Genomic DNA, 16,488 nt, shown 5'->3' with positions numbered 1-16,488 from the left:
TCCAGAGCCACAGCAATGTGGTTGACTCTCAACTGCCCTCAGACAACTAGGGATGGGCAGTAAATGCTGGCCAGCCAGCGACACCCGTGTCCCACAAATGAAATAAAAATCAATGTTTTCAATTGTGGGCAAGACCAGAACTCAGCCATAAATGTCAGTCATTAATAAATCAAATACAGAATTAAGAAAGTTCTTCACCCAGTGATGAGAAATGTGGAACTTGCTGCCACAAGAAACAGTTGCGATTAAAAGCACAGCTGTATTTCAGGGGAAAGCTAGATATGCATGAGGAAGAAAGGAATGGAAGGAAATGCACAGCAGACTAAATAAAGGAAGATAGCATGGTGCAGAAGCAGCATGGGCTCAAACCTGCATCTGTGGACAGCAGAACACAGTATTTCCAGCATTTTTTGGTTTTATTCTGGACTAGTCAAGTTGAATGACCCATTTTTGCGCTGTAAATGCTATAGAATCAATAAACCTTTGCATAATGGTGCTTAAAAAACTTTGTAAAGTCCCACTGGACCTGATGTACAGTAGCTGAGGAGGAAGGATATGTGCAGGTGGTAGAAATTCAGCACGTCAGCTACGACTCTCACCAACTTTTACAGATGCACCATAGAAAGCATTCTTTCTGGCTGTATCACAGCTTGGTATGGGCTCCTGCTCTGGCCAAGACCACAAGGAACTACAAAGGGTTGTGAACATAGCCCAATCCATCACCCAGCCTCCCATCCATTGACTGTCTACACTTCCCACTGCCTCAGAAAAGCAGCCAGCATAATCAAGGACCTCACGCACCCCAGACATTCTCTCTTCCACCTTCTTCCTTCGGGAAAAAGATACAAAAGTCTGAAGGCACCAACCAACTCAAGAACGGCTTCTTCCCTGTCAACATCAGACTTTTGAATGGACCTACCCTGCATTAAGCTGATCTTTCTCTACTCCCTAGTAATGACTGTAACACTACATCCTGCACTCTCTCATTTCCTCTATGAACAGTATGTTTTGTCTGTATAGCCCACAAGAAACAATACTTTTCGTTGCGTTAATACATGTGACAATAATAAATCAAATCAAAGAATGCTGCAGGATTTGCAGATGTATATTTCTACCTGAACTACTTGCACACACACAAGCAATTGCAGGGGTGCACCATTGGCAGGACAAGAAGATTCTGCCAGCATGAATAGCCAGAAATTTCCAGCCTTGATCTGCTGATTTCAAAATCAAATTGCTGCTTCTGGTACAATCTTATTTCACTAGCCCATTGGTTCTCAGTGGACTTGCTAATTCCCAGATTCAGCCCTGATGTGGCATGCACATGCATCTGGTGGCGGCGGTGGGGGAAGAAGAATTTTATGGTTTCGGGGTAAACAAAGCCATAAAATCCTGCACTGAGATGATCAGTGCAGGAAGTGTGTAACAGTGCATAATCTGCAGCTCAATTCATAATTTGACATATGCGGCCTTGCATATTACACAACCTACTAACACATCTGTCATTCTAACACTAACACAATTTAGTTCAAAAAATATATTGCTAAGTCCCTGCCTCATCAGGTATTCTGGACTGATTTTAATAAATCTGCAACTCCTTTTGAATTTAAAGCAGCATTACTCACTTCATCAATAAGATTTTCAAATTCTTTTTCCATTTCTTCTTTCACTTCTCTTTTAATCTCAGACACCTTGGATTTTGGGATGGACACATCCTTCAGTTCCTTTTCAAAGTCTTTAATAAGCTCATTTTCTTCAATATCAACCATCTCCTCTTGTTTTGCTGACAAGTCTTGGTCAGCGGATTTGGCAGAAGACCCCACAGAAGAGTCTTTGGTTGGATCCTTGTCGTCATCACCTTTCTGCTTTCAGACACCAAGAACAAAGGTTTAAATTGCAACACGTACAACTGGAAACACAATTTGCTAGCCCCTATATTTGCCAGCCCTGGATAATATTTTAATCCAAATACATTTACCAGTACAAACAAGGTGGTTAGAATTTGTCTACAAGTGACGGCGAAGTATATTGTTACTTGCAATCTAACCTAGCTCCAAATAGGGTGTAGATAATTAGTATGTAAAAAGACAATAATTTACTGTTTAAACATTAGCTTCAGCAGAATATTAGTATCAAATAGGGTGAAAACTTATAACTACAATTGGAGTCATAACTGGAAACTCCTAAGCTTAATCATAGAATATCTACAGTGCAGAAAGAGGCCATTTGGCCCATCGAGTCTGCACCAACCACAATCCCACTCAGGTCCTAGTTCCGTAATCCCACATGTTTACACAGCTAATTCCCCTGACACTAGGGTCAATTTAATACGGCCAATCCACCGAACCTGCACATCTTTGGACTGTGGGAGGAAACCTGCATAGACACTAGGAGAATGTGCAAACTCCACACAGACAGTGACCTGAGGCCAGAATTGAACCTGGGACCCTGGCGCTGTGAGACAGCAGTGCTAACCACTGTGCCACCCTTAATCCTATTTTGGAATTTGACTATCCCTCCATGGCATATGATGGGATTGGTGTGTAACATATGCCACTACTAAGTTAATTTTAGCACACATTACTAACCTTGCTGTATGGTGGACTGAAGTACAGATTAAGATTCAAGAAGGATGCCTGAACGAGTGTGTTTCACACAATGATAGTTTGAACATTTGAGTAATTGATCACAGATTGGGTTGAGCTCAGTAGAGGGTAGTTGCCAGGGTATTTCACAAAAATACTGCTTCCCAAGGTCAGATTTTTAAAATGTAAAAAAAGGCTGCCTCACAGTGACCTGCCACTGCTGGGTGACTGGGCAGAGTTTGCATGCTCTTTGTGTCTGCGTGAGTTTCCTCCGGCTTCCTCCCACAGTCCAAAGACGTGCAGGTTAGTTGGATTGGCCATGTTAAATTGCCCTTTAGTGTCAGGGGGACTAGCGGGGTAAATAGGTAAGGTTACAGGGGGATAGAGCCTGGGTGGGATTGTGGTCGGTGCAGACTCAAGAGCTGAATGGTCTCCTTGTGCACTGCAGGAATTCTGTCATTCTATTGCTCATCAAAGCGTGCTATATCACAGGTAACTTCATTTGTCAATTCTGCCACAATTATTGATGTTCTCCTGTAATTTGACAAATGAAGTGGAATATAAATGTTATGTAGCACATTTTGATAGAAAGAACAGAATGACAGAATCCCTACAGTGCAGGAGGAGGCCATTCAGTCCGCACCAACCACAATCCACCCAGAACTTATCCCCATAACCCCACAAATTTACCCTGCTAGTTCCCCTGACACTAAGGGCAATTTAACGTGGCCAATCTAACCAAGCTGCACATCTTTGGAGTGTGGGAGGAAACCCACGCACAGGAGGAGAACGTTCAAACTCCACACAGACAGCAACCCAAGGCTGGAATTGAGGCCAGGTCTCTGGCACTGAGTCTGCAGTGCTAACCACTGTGCTACTGACAGCATATAAGGGGATCACTTATCATTGCAAAGGTGCGAGTCTAGGTGAGGTAGAGGAACAAGGGAATACAGAATAGAAATATACCACAAAAAAAAGAGGTGCCACAGGTTATCAAAGCCATAAAAGAATGCAAACCAAGTTTTATTGCCAGAAGGATAGAATTGAAAAGGTAGAGTTAGACAACAATTGGACTACTGCATGGAGCTCTGGTCGTAAGGGTGCAGGACAATATAAATGGATAAGTAAAGCAATGGATCAGTAAAGCATTGACAAACTGGGTCTCTTTTCTCTTGAAAAAGAAACACTTGGGCGGCTTGGTGGCACTTAGTGCCAGGGACCCGGGTTCAATTCCCGCCTTGGGTCAGTGTCTGTGCAGGTTTCCTCCAGATGCTCCGGATTCCTCCCACAGTACAAAGATGTGCAGGTCAGGTGTACATGCTAAATTGCCTCGTAGTGTCAGGGGTATTAGCAGGGAAACTATGGGGTTGCGGGGTAGGACCAGGGTGGGCCGTTCAGATTCGAAGGGCTGAATGGCCTCTTCCTGCACTGTACGGATTCTATGATTCCTGCTGTTATTTCAATGATTCTGAGAGGGATGGCCTCAAAATTTTTGGAAAGATTTTGTGGAGTGGACCCAGAAAGAATGCTTCCTCCATGGGGAAGAGTTTCACTAGAAGCCATCAAAATAAGATAGTTACTAAGAAATCCAACCTTGAATTCGTTAACTCCGTTACCCGAGCGGCGAGAGCGCGGAGCTCGCGCCCACAGGGAGCGCGGCTGAAGTGAACAACAGATGGATTTAAGGGGAAGCTAGACAGGTATGAGGGAGAGGGGAATAAAGGATTAGATGAGAAAATATGAGAGGAGACTCGAGTGAAGCATTAATACTGGCATGGTCTGGATGGGCTGAATGGCCTGTTTCTGTGCCTTCCATTGCATGCAATTCTATGCAGAAATGCACAGTTGTTTGGTTTTCAAGGAGCAGTGATGTTCATTGAAACCAATGTCAGCAAAAAGGTTACAGAAAGGAACTCAAACTGTTACGAAACCTAATCATCCAATATGGTCTAGTCAAGCTAGTTACAATTCCTCAAACAGAACACTAAGCAGTGAAATCATGGCAACCAATGCTTTGCTTCAAGATTAACATTCGAGAACTACACTAACCCATTTGGCCCCTCCATCAGTACCTTTTTACTCTGGTCTTTTAATTCTCGAATCAATTTTAGAAGATCATCAGGGGTCCGTGTTATTCTGAACTGCACGCTCTGTTTTCCTAAACGGAAAGGGGGCAGCAAAAACAAAACAAGATCACTGCCACTTCAGAATTGAAGTTGGAAAACTTTAAAAAATTTTCAACAATAAAAGCTACAAGTTGCATTAAATTAGATTGTAGTTTCACTCAAGTCAAGGAAAATGGTCAAACAGAAACAAGCCATTTTACACCTGAAGGACATCTGTGGGATGGACCCTTCCAATTTCAAGGGTTTTGTAGACCTCAGGAAGACAGATAATAGCAACTGTTGTTTACCTTGGTCACCAAGAAGGTTATCTTCCTCAGTATTAACTGCATCATTCAATTTAGAGTCAGCCTAAAAAGAAGAAACATGTCATTACTGTTACGCCCTCAAGAGTACGGTTCTGCACATTACCTAGACATTTTGTAAACACTTCTGGCACAATGGGTTCATAAGTCACCAGTGTTTTTCTGCTGCAGATTTAAGAAACAAATTTGGGGTATTTTTCCATCAATTTTTGAATTAAGGAAATCGGACCTCAAAAATCCAGCTAAGAGAAAGGGAGTTTTTAAATTGGGAACACTGCCATGAAGTTGAGAAAGCAAGGGCTTAAAATAAAAGTTGAAACCACATGCCAGCTCACAACATTTTTCACGGTGTAGTAGTGATCCCAGGTAAATATGTGGCACTGTGAATGCTCATGCATCAAGTCTGAGGTAAAGAAGTGTTAAGATTTGAAGTAATAGACATTCAATATTTCAGTTCTATATTCAAAACTGTTAAGATAGACACTACTAGGCAGAAGGATCCTGGCTATCACCCTGCCCCCTTCCTTTCCATTACACATTGACTTCTCTGACTGTTTGAGTGAAGCACACTTCCAACCTTTGTGACTGTGTTTGTATGAAAGAGTGAAGGGTACAAATGGATAAAACACAACGTAGAGTTAAAAGTATTTTAAACCAAAAGAAAAACCCTTGCATCCAAAAATTTCACAGCACTCCAAATCTAGGTCCACTATTAAAATTGGGAAGGTTGTGTTTAAAAACTAGACACTGGACAATTTACACCACACTGCATGCACACGACAAGGGATACTAAGGCTGCATTTATGGCCAGCACGACGCTATACTTTGGGCACATTGCCTTAATGCCGAGAGATCCTGTGTATGCTTAGCCCTGCTTGCTTCAGGTCTATGCAAAGACTTCATTTTAAGATATTTCTGCCTATGCAACTAATTCTAAGTTTAATAACTGTAGCAAGCTTGACGACATGTAGAATCAGAAGGCATGCTGGATTAAAAAATTGACCCCATTCCTGAAGGTACACAATACAGGCAAACAGCAGCCGTGAGGATCGTTTTTCTAGATGGAGACATCCTGCAAAAAACACTTCCAACAACATAAGGGTTGAAATATATTTTGGATTTCAGTTCAGTACAGGGTCTGACTGTGAAGCCAGTCTCCAAATTTGCTTTTCTTTGCGTCTGTCATTTTTTTTTAAAAAGTTCCGTTCAATAAAAGAAATCCATTTTCAAACTTGTACCAAGTGCTGTCCCTTCACCTGTTCAAACAAATGAATGGATCCAACAAAAGCCTATAACCACTGCACAAGTATGAAGAGATTATCAAACTTGTCATTCATCATTTCTCTCAGCTGTTGCCTGGATCCATAAAACACTTTCACACTCTCCATTAGGATTTAAAAAGTATAATCTGGATTAAGCTTTGCTTTTTTCAAAAAAGCACACCAGGGATAAAAATTAACCAGACTCAGGTGGTACGACATGAGGAAAAAAAAATCCATTTTGGGATGGTTAAAGCAAGGTTCTTTAACACACAAACAAATGCAGACATTCAATTTGCTGATATTCCTCCCCCGCAAATTTCTCCAAGATTCAATGCTCCCAAATTTTAAGTAGCTTGAAATGATGCTCATCGGAATAACTCATGACAAGGAGAAATTTCTTCAGCCAGAGAGCGGTGAATCTGTGGAACTCTCTGCTGCAGAAGGCTGTGGAGACCAGGTCATTGAGTGTCTTAAGACAGAGATAGATAGGTTCTTGATTAATAAGGAGATCAGGGGTTATGGGGAAAAGGCAAGAGAACGGGGATGAGAAAAATATCAGCCATGATCAAATGGTGGAGCAGACTCAATGGGCCGAGTGGCCTAATTCTGCTCCTATTTCTTATGGTCTACACATGTGGGACATAACTTCATAGAAGTCGCCTCAGACTTCCATCGTATCATGATGGGGGAAGATGGTAGTGTAGTGGTAATTTCACTGGACTAGTAAACCAGAAACCTAGGACAGAATTCAAATCCCACCATAGCAGCTGTTGGAATTAGAATTCAATTAATAAACTGGAATCAAAAAGCAAGTCTCAGTGATGGTGACTGTGAAGTCACTGTAGACTGTTGCAACAAAAAAAAAAATCCCATCTGGTTCACAAATACCTTTTGGGGAAGGAAATCTCCCATCTTTACCTGGTCTGGCCTACATGTGGCCACAGTAATGACTCTCAACTTCCCTCTGAAACGGTGTGGCAGGCCACTCAGTTCAAGGGCAATTATAAGGGTGAGCAACAAATACTGGCTTTTGTTAGCAATGCCCACATCCCTCGCAAAGAGAAATGAACATGTTGAGATCACGATATTGAGGATTGCCGTTTGCTAAAAATATAACTTTTAGGCTCTGGTGCAAATGCTTTGAACATGAAACTTTCAGCAGAACAGGAAGAAAAGAAACACTGCCAATTTAGTCATGTCCCATTTCCCAATTGCAATAGGTTGCTCAGTTATTTCTCAAAGTGGAGGCTAAATTTTGAGTTTTCAAATATTAGCACTTTGCAGTAAGATCTGCATCATTAATTGAATATCCATCTTTCAATCGCCAGTTTCAAGTACTTGGTGTTATGCATGTTGGGGCACAGTCCCTTTAAGGGAATGGGTCATGCGATCTTGGGTGTGGAGTGAGCTGTTGGGATCTGCCCAGAGCAGGCAGTCTATGTTTGGAGCGTGGGGTGACCAGGTCTAAGAATTGTATGTTCTCTCGTCCGATTGTAGACTAGACAGAGGAGAAGACGCAGGAGCAATAGGATTTAACACTTACTAACAAAGATTGCCACACTATCCACTGCTCTCCCAACATGAAGGTTCATTGCTGTATCTAGATACATAAAAATCCTGCAATAAATACCTCTTCTAGCCTTTCCTCTGGAAGGAGACCATCCTCCGTCTCTGGTTTGCTGATCTTATTCCAGAAATCCTCACTAAAGTCATCCTCTTCAGTCACCTCCTGTGAATTTAAGTCTCCACCTCCTGTGAATCAAATAAAACCCTGCTGTCAGTCAACAGTCACAGATGCTCCACATGTAATTTCAGTAAAAGATGGATTCACTCAGATCCATTCACAAGTGAAGGAGTACATTTTGGGATTAGTACACCAAATGTTTTAAGATTTAGGTGGATTGGCCATGCTAAATTCTCCCTCAGTAAACCCAGAGTGTGACAACTAGGGGATTTTCACAGTAACTTCATTGCAGCATAATGCATGCCTACTTGTGGCACTAATAAATAAACTTAAAAAGCTTAAGATTTGAATCTGAAACACTGCTGGGATGACAGTCTCCTCTTGTGATACGACCTGGGTAATTTCAGTTCAAATCTCAAAATGATAAATTTTAACAAAATCCAAAAGCAAATGCCTGCAAATAAAACAGACTGCTGGAAATACTCAGGAGGCCTGGCAGTATCTGTGGAGAGAGAAATAGTTGCTGTTTTGAATCATGGGCATTTCAAATAACATGCGTCTGATCTGGTTGGTCAATAACTCCAAGTCTTGTGTCCCATTGGTTACTGGCTCCTGCTAACCACATGACTGTCGTATTACGTGGTTACCAGAACCAATCCCTGTAACCCCAAGCTACTTCCACACAGCTTTCCAAATCCCTGTAACCATCTCCCCCCACCCCGCTCCTACAGGATGTAGGCAAGAGCAGATAGAGAGATAACCTGAGAGCCAGAAAGAGACTGAATATTACAAAGTAACAGACAAGAGGGCACAAAATGGAAGCCTTGAAGTATGCGTCAAATTGGGATGTTATATTCCTAGCAGTGGCCTAATGGAGTTAAAGTAGCACACCCAAATCACTGGCTCTAAATCAAATGCCCAATGTCAACAAATCCAGTTTGTCATTCACATGCCTGAGGAAGAGGCAACATTAGCAGGCAGTATGTTAAAAGGCAGAGCGACTGGTGAAGATTTGCTACTGATCTTTATCATTATGGAGTCAGTCACTTACAGCACAGAAGGCAGCCATTCAGCACCATCAGGTGTGAAGCAATCCAGTCAGTTCTACTCTAATCCCTGGAAACCTGCAAGTTTATTTTCTTGAGTGTCCATCACTGATCATCTCTGCTTCCGCCCCTGCATGGGCACAGGGTTCCAAGAGATTTCCACTCGGTATAAAAAGCTCTTCCTCGCATCCCTTCCTGTATCTCCCTTATCCTTGTATCATCAGCCAATGGGAATAGTTTTTCTTTGAGCCCTTATCTAAAGCCAATCTAATCGTGCAAACCTCGATCAAAGTTCCCCTCAATTTCCTTCACTCCAAGAGGAATGACCACAGCTTCTCCGCTCATTTCGTAGGGTAACAAAATTTGCTGATGACACGAAGATGAGTGGAAAAGCAAATTGCGTGGAGGGTGTGGAAAGTCTGCAGAGAGATCTGGATAGGCTGAGTAAGTGGGCGAGGACCTGGCAGATGGAGTACAATGTTAGCAAGCGTGAGGTTATCCACTTTGGCAGAAATAATAGGAGGGATTACTATTTAAAAGGCGAAAAGCTGCGGCATGCTACAGTGCAGAGGCGACCTGGGGGTCCTTGTGCACGAATTGCAAAAACCCAGTCTGCAGGTGCAGCAGGTGATCAAGAAGGCGAATGGGATGTTGGCCTTTATAGCGAGGGGGATAGAATATAAAAGCAGGGAGGTCTTGCTGCAACTGTACAGGGCACTGGTGAGGCCACAGCTGGAGTACTGTGTGCAGTTTTGGTCGCCGCACTTGCGGAAGGATATATTGGCCTTGGAGGGAGTGCAGAGAAGGTTCACTAGGCTGATACCGGAGATGAGGGGGTTAGCCTATGAAGAGAGATTGAATAGACTAGGTCTGTACTCATTGGAGGTTAGAAGGATGAGGGGGGATCTTATAGAGAGTATAAGATAACGAAGGGGATGGATAGGGTAGAGGTAGAGAGATTCTTCCCGCTTAGAAAGGATAGCAGGACTAGAGGGCACAGCCTCAAAATAAGTGGGGTGGGGGGGGGGGGTGGGGGGGGGGGGTGGCGGGGGGGCGGCGCGCGCGCGACAGGGCAGTTTAGATTGGAGTTGAGGAAGAACCCCTTCAATTCTCTGCCTGTTGAAGTGGAGGAGGCTTCCTTGCTGAATATGTTGAAGTCACGGGTAGGTAGATTTCTGATAGACAAGGGAATTAAGGGTTATGGAGAAAGCAGGAAAGTGGAACTGATCCACTTCAGATCAGCCACGATCTTATTGAATGGCGGAGCAGGCTCGAAGGGCTAGATGGCCTACTCCTGCTCCTATTTCTTATGTTCTTATGTTCTCCAACCCTAACACTGAAATTAAAATCCCCTCACCCCAGAACCGTTCTGGGAAATCTGCCTCTGCTCCCTCGAATGCCCTCACATCCTTCCTAAAATGTGGGGACCAGAACAGGGCACAATACTCTAGTTGTTCCCTAATCAGGGCTTCATAAAGGTTCAGCATAATCTCCGTTTTTTTTAATACTCATTATTCCTACTAACAAAGCACAAAATCCCATATGCTTTGCCAACTACCCTCTCAATATGGCTTGCTATCTTCACTGTCAAAAATTTTTTTTATTGTTCCATTTTGAGATATGGGTGTCATTGGCCAGACCAATATTTATTGCCCATCCTAGTTGCCCTTCTGAAGGTGTCAGTGAGCCGCATTCTCAAACTGCTGCAGTCACAGGTCTGGGTACACCCACTGTGCTGTAAGAGTTCCAGGATTTTGACCCAAAGACAGTGAAATTGAGTCAGTCAGGATGGTGAGTGACTTGGAGGGGAACTTCCAGGTTGTGACATTCCCAGGTATCTGCTGCACTTGTCCTTCTGGGTGGTAGTGCGTGTGGGTTTGAAAGGTGCTATCAAAATGAACCTTGATGAATTCTTGCAGTGCATCTTGTAGATAGTGCACACAGCTACCACTGTTCATCAGTGGCAGAGGGATTGAATGTTTGTGGAAGGGTGGTAATTAAGTGGGCTGTTTTTCCTGGATGGTGTCAAGCTTTGAGTGATGTTGGAGCTGCACTCAGGCAAGTGGGGAGTATTCCATCACACTCCTGACTTGTGCTATGTAGATGGTGGACAGACTTTGGGGAGTCAGGTGGTGAGTTACTCTCCACAGGATTCCCAGCCTCTGGCCTGCTCTGGTAGCCACAGTATTTATATGGCTGGGTCCAGTTCAGTTTCTGGTCAACAGTAACCCCCAGGATGCTGATAGCAGGGATTCAGCAATGAAAATGCCATTGAATGGCAAGAGGAGATAGTTAAATTGTCTCTTGTTGGAGATCGTCATTAGCTAGCACTTGTGTGGCACGAATGTTACTTGCCACTTATCAGTCCAATCTTTGATATTGTCTGTCTAGCTGTATGTGGGTACAGACGACTGCAGTTGGAGCCTTGAATGGTGCTGAACATTGTGCCATTATCCGCGAACATCCTCACTTCTGACCTTATGATAAAGGAAGGTCATTGATGAAGGAGCCGAAGATGGTTGGGCCTAGGACAGTACCCTGAGGAACTCCTGCAGTGATGTCCGGGAACTGAGATGACTGGCTCTCCAATCACCACGACCATCTTCCTTTGTGCCAGGTATGACTCCAACCAGTGGAGAGTTTCCCAACCGATTCCCATCAACTCCAGTTCTGGTAGGGCACCTTGATGCCACACTCGGTCAAATGCTGCCTTGATGTCAAGGGCTGTCACTCTCACCTCACCTTGGGAGTTCAACTCTTTTGTCCATGTTTGAACCAAAACTATAATGAGGTCAGGAGCTGAGTGACCCTGGCAGAAACCAACCTGAGGGCTAGTGAGCAAGTTATTGCTAAGTGCCACTTGTTAGTGCTATTGATCAAGAGTAGGCTGATGGGGGTAGTAATTAGCTGGATTGGATTTGTCCTGCTTCTTGTGGACATACCTGGGCAATTTTCCACATTGCTGGGCAGATGCCAGTGCTGTAACTATACTGGAACAGCCTGGCCAGGGAAGATACATGCACAAGTACCACCAGGTCCCTCTGTCCCAGAGTACACATTAGATCTACTGCTTCAAGTCTATTGCCTCTCCTTATCCCTTCAGTCAAAATACATCACCTCATACTTTTCTGTATTAAATTCCATCTGCCATTTATCTACCAATTCTGATCATCTATGCCCTGCTGCAGTGAATTGTTCATCTCTCCAGTCTGAAAAATAACCACTTATGACTATAACAGCTATCCAATCTGACACAGACCTTCCTATACCATGAGCCACAATTTTGTTTACTGCTGTACACGGGTCAATCGCTTTCTTAAAATCCAGACAGACAACATTCACCACATTGTGTTTGACTCATCTTAACAGTTATTTCAATCTGCCTTTTACAAATCCATGCCGATTCTAACTCAAACCTCTGCAAGTCAGCATGGATTTCTTTCCCCCTATGTTAAATTAACCAGCTTGTAGCTACCAGGAATGCCTTTACATCCTTTCTTGATTAAGAGTGTCACATTTAAGTTTAAGATTATTCATTAGTGTCACAAAGGCTTATATTAACACTGCAATGAAGTTGCTGTGAAAATCACCTGGTCCCCTCAGCACTATTTGGGTACACTGAGGGAGAATTTAACATGGCTAATACATCCTAACCAGCACGTCTTTCGGACTGTGGGAGGAAACCAGAGCACCCGGAGGAAACCCACGCAGACACAGGGAGAACGTGCAGACTCCACACAGACAGTGACCCAAGCCAGGAATTGAACCTGGGCCCCTGGTGTTGTGAGGCAGCAGTGCTAACTACTGCCACCATGCTTCCCTGTCCAAACCACTGTCTGGACCAGGCAACCATTCTAAAGCATAGCCAACCTCGAGTACCTCCTGTCAATTTTCACCCCACTCATTCCATTGATCATCTTTGCTTTTATTTGTACTTAGTTTCAGGCATTCTAGCCTTGCACCTCAAACCATATATCATCCTCCTGGTGGAGCAGGGCACACTCGTGGGCAAGTGAGAGAAATTTCAGCCAATATTTTGGAATGCAACCTAATGGGCAGAGGGAACTGGCATACCTTCCAATTCTGATACATTCTCATCAGTGCCCATAAGCTCCTCCGTTTGATTTTCAGCCTCTTCAGTTAAATCATTCACTTCCTCGATCTGAGCATTTTGGTCTTTCAGCAGCATTTCATCCAAGGTTTTCAACTCTTCTGAGATTTTTTCGACTTTGCGTTTGGTATCAGCTGAAGACATTGTTGGTGGAGGGGACAAAAAATGTCACTACAGAAATATTATTTTCATTAACAACTGCACTCAAAAGCCTAGAATAGATGTCAAGACCTCAGAGGTTCAAATGCAAATGGCTACAACATGGGGGCAGGTGAGGGGAAGAGAAGGAACAGATTCATTGGTCCAATGATTCCCAAATCGCTATACCATTTGTGGTTTCCCTTGCGTCATATTTATGTCTGCTATGAACTAACTGATGCCACTATTAGTCATCATCACTGAATCATGCAATTGCCCAGATTGGACCAATGGAAGAATCACGGTTTGATTTCTCACGAGTGGGAGAGTGAGCTGTGAGGGGGGTGCAGAGATGTTTGAGAGATTTGGACAGGCTGAGTGGGCACATGTAGTATAATGTGGACAAAAGAGATTATCCACTTCAGTGGCAATAACAGGCAGGCAAATTATTTGAATGGGTGTAAATTGAGAGAGGTGGATACTCAGTGAGACCTTGATGTCCTCATGCATCAGTCGCTGAAAGTAAGTGTGCAGGTACACCAGGCAGCGAACGCAGCAAATGGTATGCTGGCCTTCATAGCGAGAGGATTTGAATATAAGTATACGGCTGTTTTGCTGCAATTGTACAGGCCATTGGTGAGGCCACACCTGGAGTAGTGTGCGCAGTTTTGGTGTCCTTATCTGAGGAAGGATGTTCTTGCTATAGAGGGAGTGCAGTGAAGGTTTACCAGGCTGATTCCTGGGATGGCAGGTCTGCCATTGAGGAGACTAGCCTGTTAGGATTATATTCAGTGGCATTTAGAAGAGTGAGAGGGGATCTCAGAGAAACTTAAAATTTAACAGGGTAGATTCAGAAAGAATGTTCCCAATAGTGGGGGGAGTACAGAACTAGGGGTCATAGTTTGAGGATAAGGGGTAAACCTTTTAGAACTGATGGGAGGAGAAATTTCTTCAGCCAGAGGGTGGCAAATGTGTGGAATTCACTCCCACAGAAAGTAGTTGAGGCCAAAATGTTCTGCGATTAGATTATAGCTCTTGGGCTAAAGGGATCGAGGGCTCGAAGGGCTGAATGGCCTCCTCCTGCTTCTAGTTTCTGCCTTTCAGGTTTCGTCAAGAAAACAAACCAAACCACCCCCCACCAAAAACCATCTGCAGCACAACAACTACGTAAGTAGAACGTGGCTGCTTGCTGGTAAGCGTTAATGAACCATTCCCAGTGTTTGAGAATTCCCAACTCTCTAAATGAATATCAACATTCGTAAAAAGCCAAGCTATTTTTTGCTTAAACCTCAGGGTCACAGCATCCCAGAGAAATCAGAAATAGCAATTTATTTCAAATCAGATCTAGCATTAGGGGAGTTGGAAGAGCGCGTAGATAACAAATTCATCACCAGCTTGCTTCACCTTTAGTGATCTATGGAGGAGTTCTAAAATGGTTTAAGAGATTCATAAAAACACATTCACAAGGAACATATTACCCATCAAGTGGTTCTCAATAAAGATCAAATCACGCCAGACCTAGACTATGGCACGTAATGTTACATGGAGATTGGCTTTGTATTGATGGGGCAAGACAACCAAGCTGGTCCAGTGGGAATGCAGGGAGGTCAGACAACCAAGCAGACACATGCACACAAGGAGAGGGGAGAAACTGACTCATCCTAATAAGACAATTTCTCAAGTTTAAGTCTCAATTTCACCAAATATCAATTATTTAAAAGTTTTTTAATTTCTTTTGTTTCAAGTGAATCACCACTTATGAATATATATGATTGGATATTGGAATCAATTCCAAGAACAGCGATTTGGATCTTGAGAAGCCAACTGCATAGAGATGAAGCATTCATTATATTCAAAGAATCCCTTTGCTTCAGTTCGTTTTCTAAAAAAACTGGGATCTTTACCCTACTCATTAAGGCAATACCCCAGCAACCAACTCCACTGGAAGTCATGCAAACTGACATTGCATGCACTCCTTAATGGAGAATCAACAGGCACCAAGCTGGGATGAAAAGGGAAGGTTAGTGTGTCCAACGGAGGGAAAAGCAGTATTGAAAGTAGAGCTCTCAACAGCAAAGGGAAGAGGGGCCTACACACAAGGGAGGCACTTTGTTTTTCTTTAAACGTGTGGAGGAGGGGAGATTAAAGAAACTATTTCCATTTTCCATAATGAATATATATCCAATACACTCATCATCTTATTGGTGGTTGCTTCATTGCCTATAGATTGGGGGCAAACCACTCAAATGCCAGACCATTGCGCTTCCCTTTTGGCTCTAGAAAATCCCACCCAATGTACTGATGTAGGATAGGTTAGAAAGATCAAACATTCATGGAGAAGGTGTGGCCATAGCAACATGTTTCGTTATAGAAATATAACTGTTGCAAGTACACCTTTGGAAGGAAATGCAGTAGTGTGTATAATAGTGGCATCAGTACAAGTCTATTTGTGCACACCCATTAATTCATCTCTCTGGACTGAAGGTATGAAAATTTCAGTACTTACTCACTTGGGCCTTGACATACTCAACGTATTGTTCTGGACTGAGGGCTGGTTGACATTTAATTGGCTGAGGCTTGGAAACAATAGCAGGACGCAAGTAAGGATGATGGCAGATCCGAGTGGTGTGTATTGTTAGCACATAATTACATGACTGAGGCTCATCCACTCGAGCTATGTAATCCCCCGATCCTTCCTCACACATAAACTAGGAGACAACAAAAAAAAGCGACAATGGTTAGCACACATGGTTATGCTAGAAACAAGATCATGTCATTTACCCAGCATGCAAACATGAACTCCCATGCCTTTGAAGCAATTAAGATTTCCCTAAATATCAGGCATACTAGTGAGCAAATCCATATAGAAATCTGGAATTCTGGGATTGAGATTGGCTGGATATCAATTTGGGAGACACCAAAATGGTGAATCAGAATCGGCTGAGCACATTGCTGTAGCCTGCAAATAGCCTGTCTTTGATGACTAGATTTCTCAATGGAGTTCCTACTGTAAAAGAACCACGGTTGGTTCTTTTATGATGGTGCCTCTCAGTTTAAGTCCAGACAAATATGAGGTAATGCATTTTGGAAGGTCGAATACAAATAGGAAATATACAGTAAATGGCAAAACACTTGAGTATTGACAGGCGGAGGGATCTGGGTGTACAGGTACACAGATCACTGAAAGTGGCAATACAGTTGGAGAAGGTAGTCAAGGCGACATACGGCATGCTT

At 43.3% G+C, this 16,488-nt stretch overlaps 1 protein-coding gene across 3 annotated transcripts in view; it reads right to left on the bottom strand.

Moving 5' to 3' along the window:
- Positions 1-16,488, bottom strand: part of os9 (OS9 endoplasmic reticulum lectin) — a 55,733-nt gene that overhangs the window by 13,777 nt on the left and 25,468 nt on the right. For 2 of the 3 annotated variants that reach the window (XM_080218021.1, XM_080218023.1), the window contains exons 6-11: positions 15,761-15,962; positions 13,080-13,250; positions 7,906-8,027; positions 4,999-5,059; positions 4,658-4,743; positions 1,626-1,865 (exon numbers count right to left, since the gene is read on the bottom strand). In XM_080218021.1, coding sequence (XP_080074147.1) covers positions 1,626-1,865; positions 4,658-4,743; positions 4,999-5,059; positions 7,906-8,027; positions 13,080-13,250; positions 15,761-15,962 — 882 coding nt within the window. The remainder of the gene's footprint in view (positions 1-1,625; positions 1,866-4,657; positions 4,744-4,998; positions 5,060-7,905; positions 8,028-13,079; positions 13,251-15,760; positions 15,963-16,488) is intronic. The other variant, XM_080218022.1, reaches the window with a different exon arrangement.

Source organism: Carcharhinus amblyrhynchos, chromosome X (assembly GCF_965287045.1).
Source record: "Carcharhinus amblyrhynchos chromosome X, sCarAmb.v2.hapA, whole genome shotgun sequence".
Classification (NCBI taxonomy): domain Eukaryota; kingdom Metazoa; phylum Chordata; class Chondrichthyes; order Carcharhiniformes; family Carcharhinidae; genus Carcharhinus; species Carcharhinus amblyrhynchos.
The sequence above is the reverse complement of the archived record's forward strand: the minus strand, read 5'-3'. Positions and strand labels throughout refer to the sequence as shown.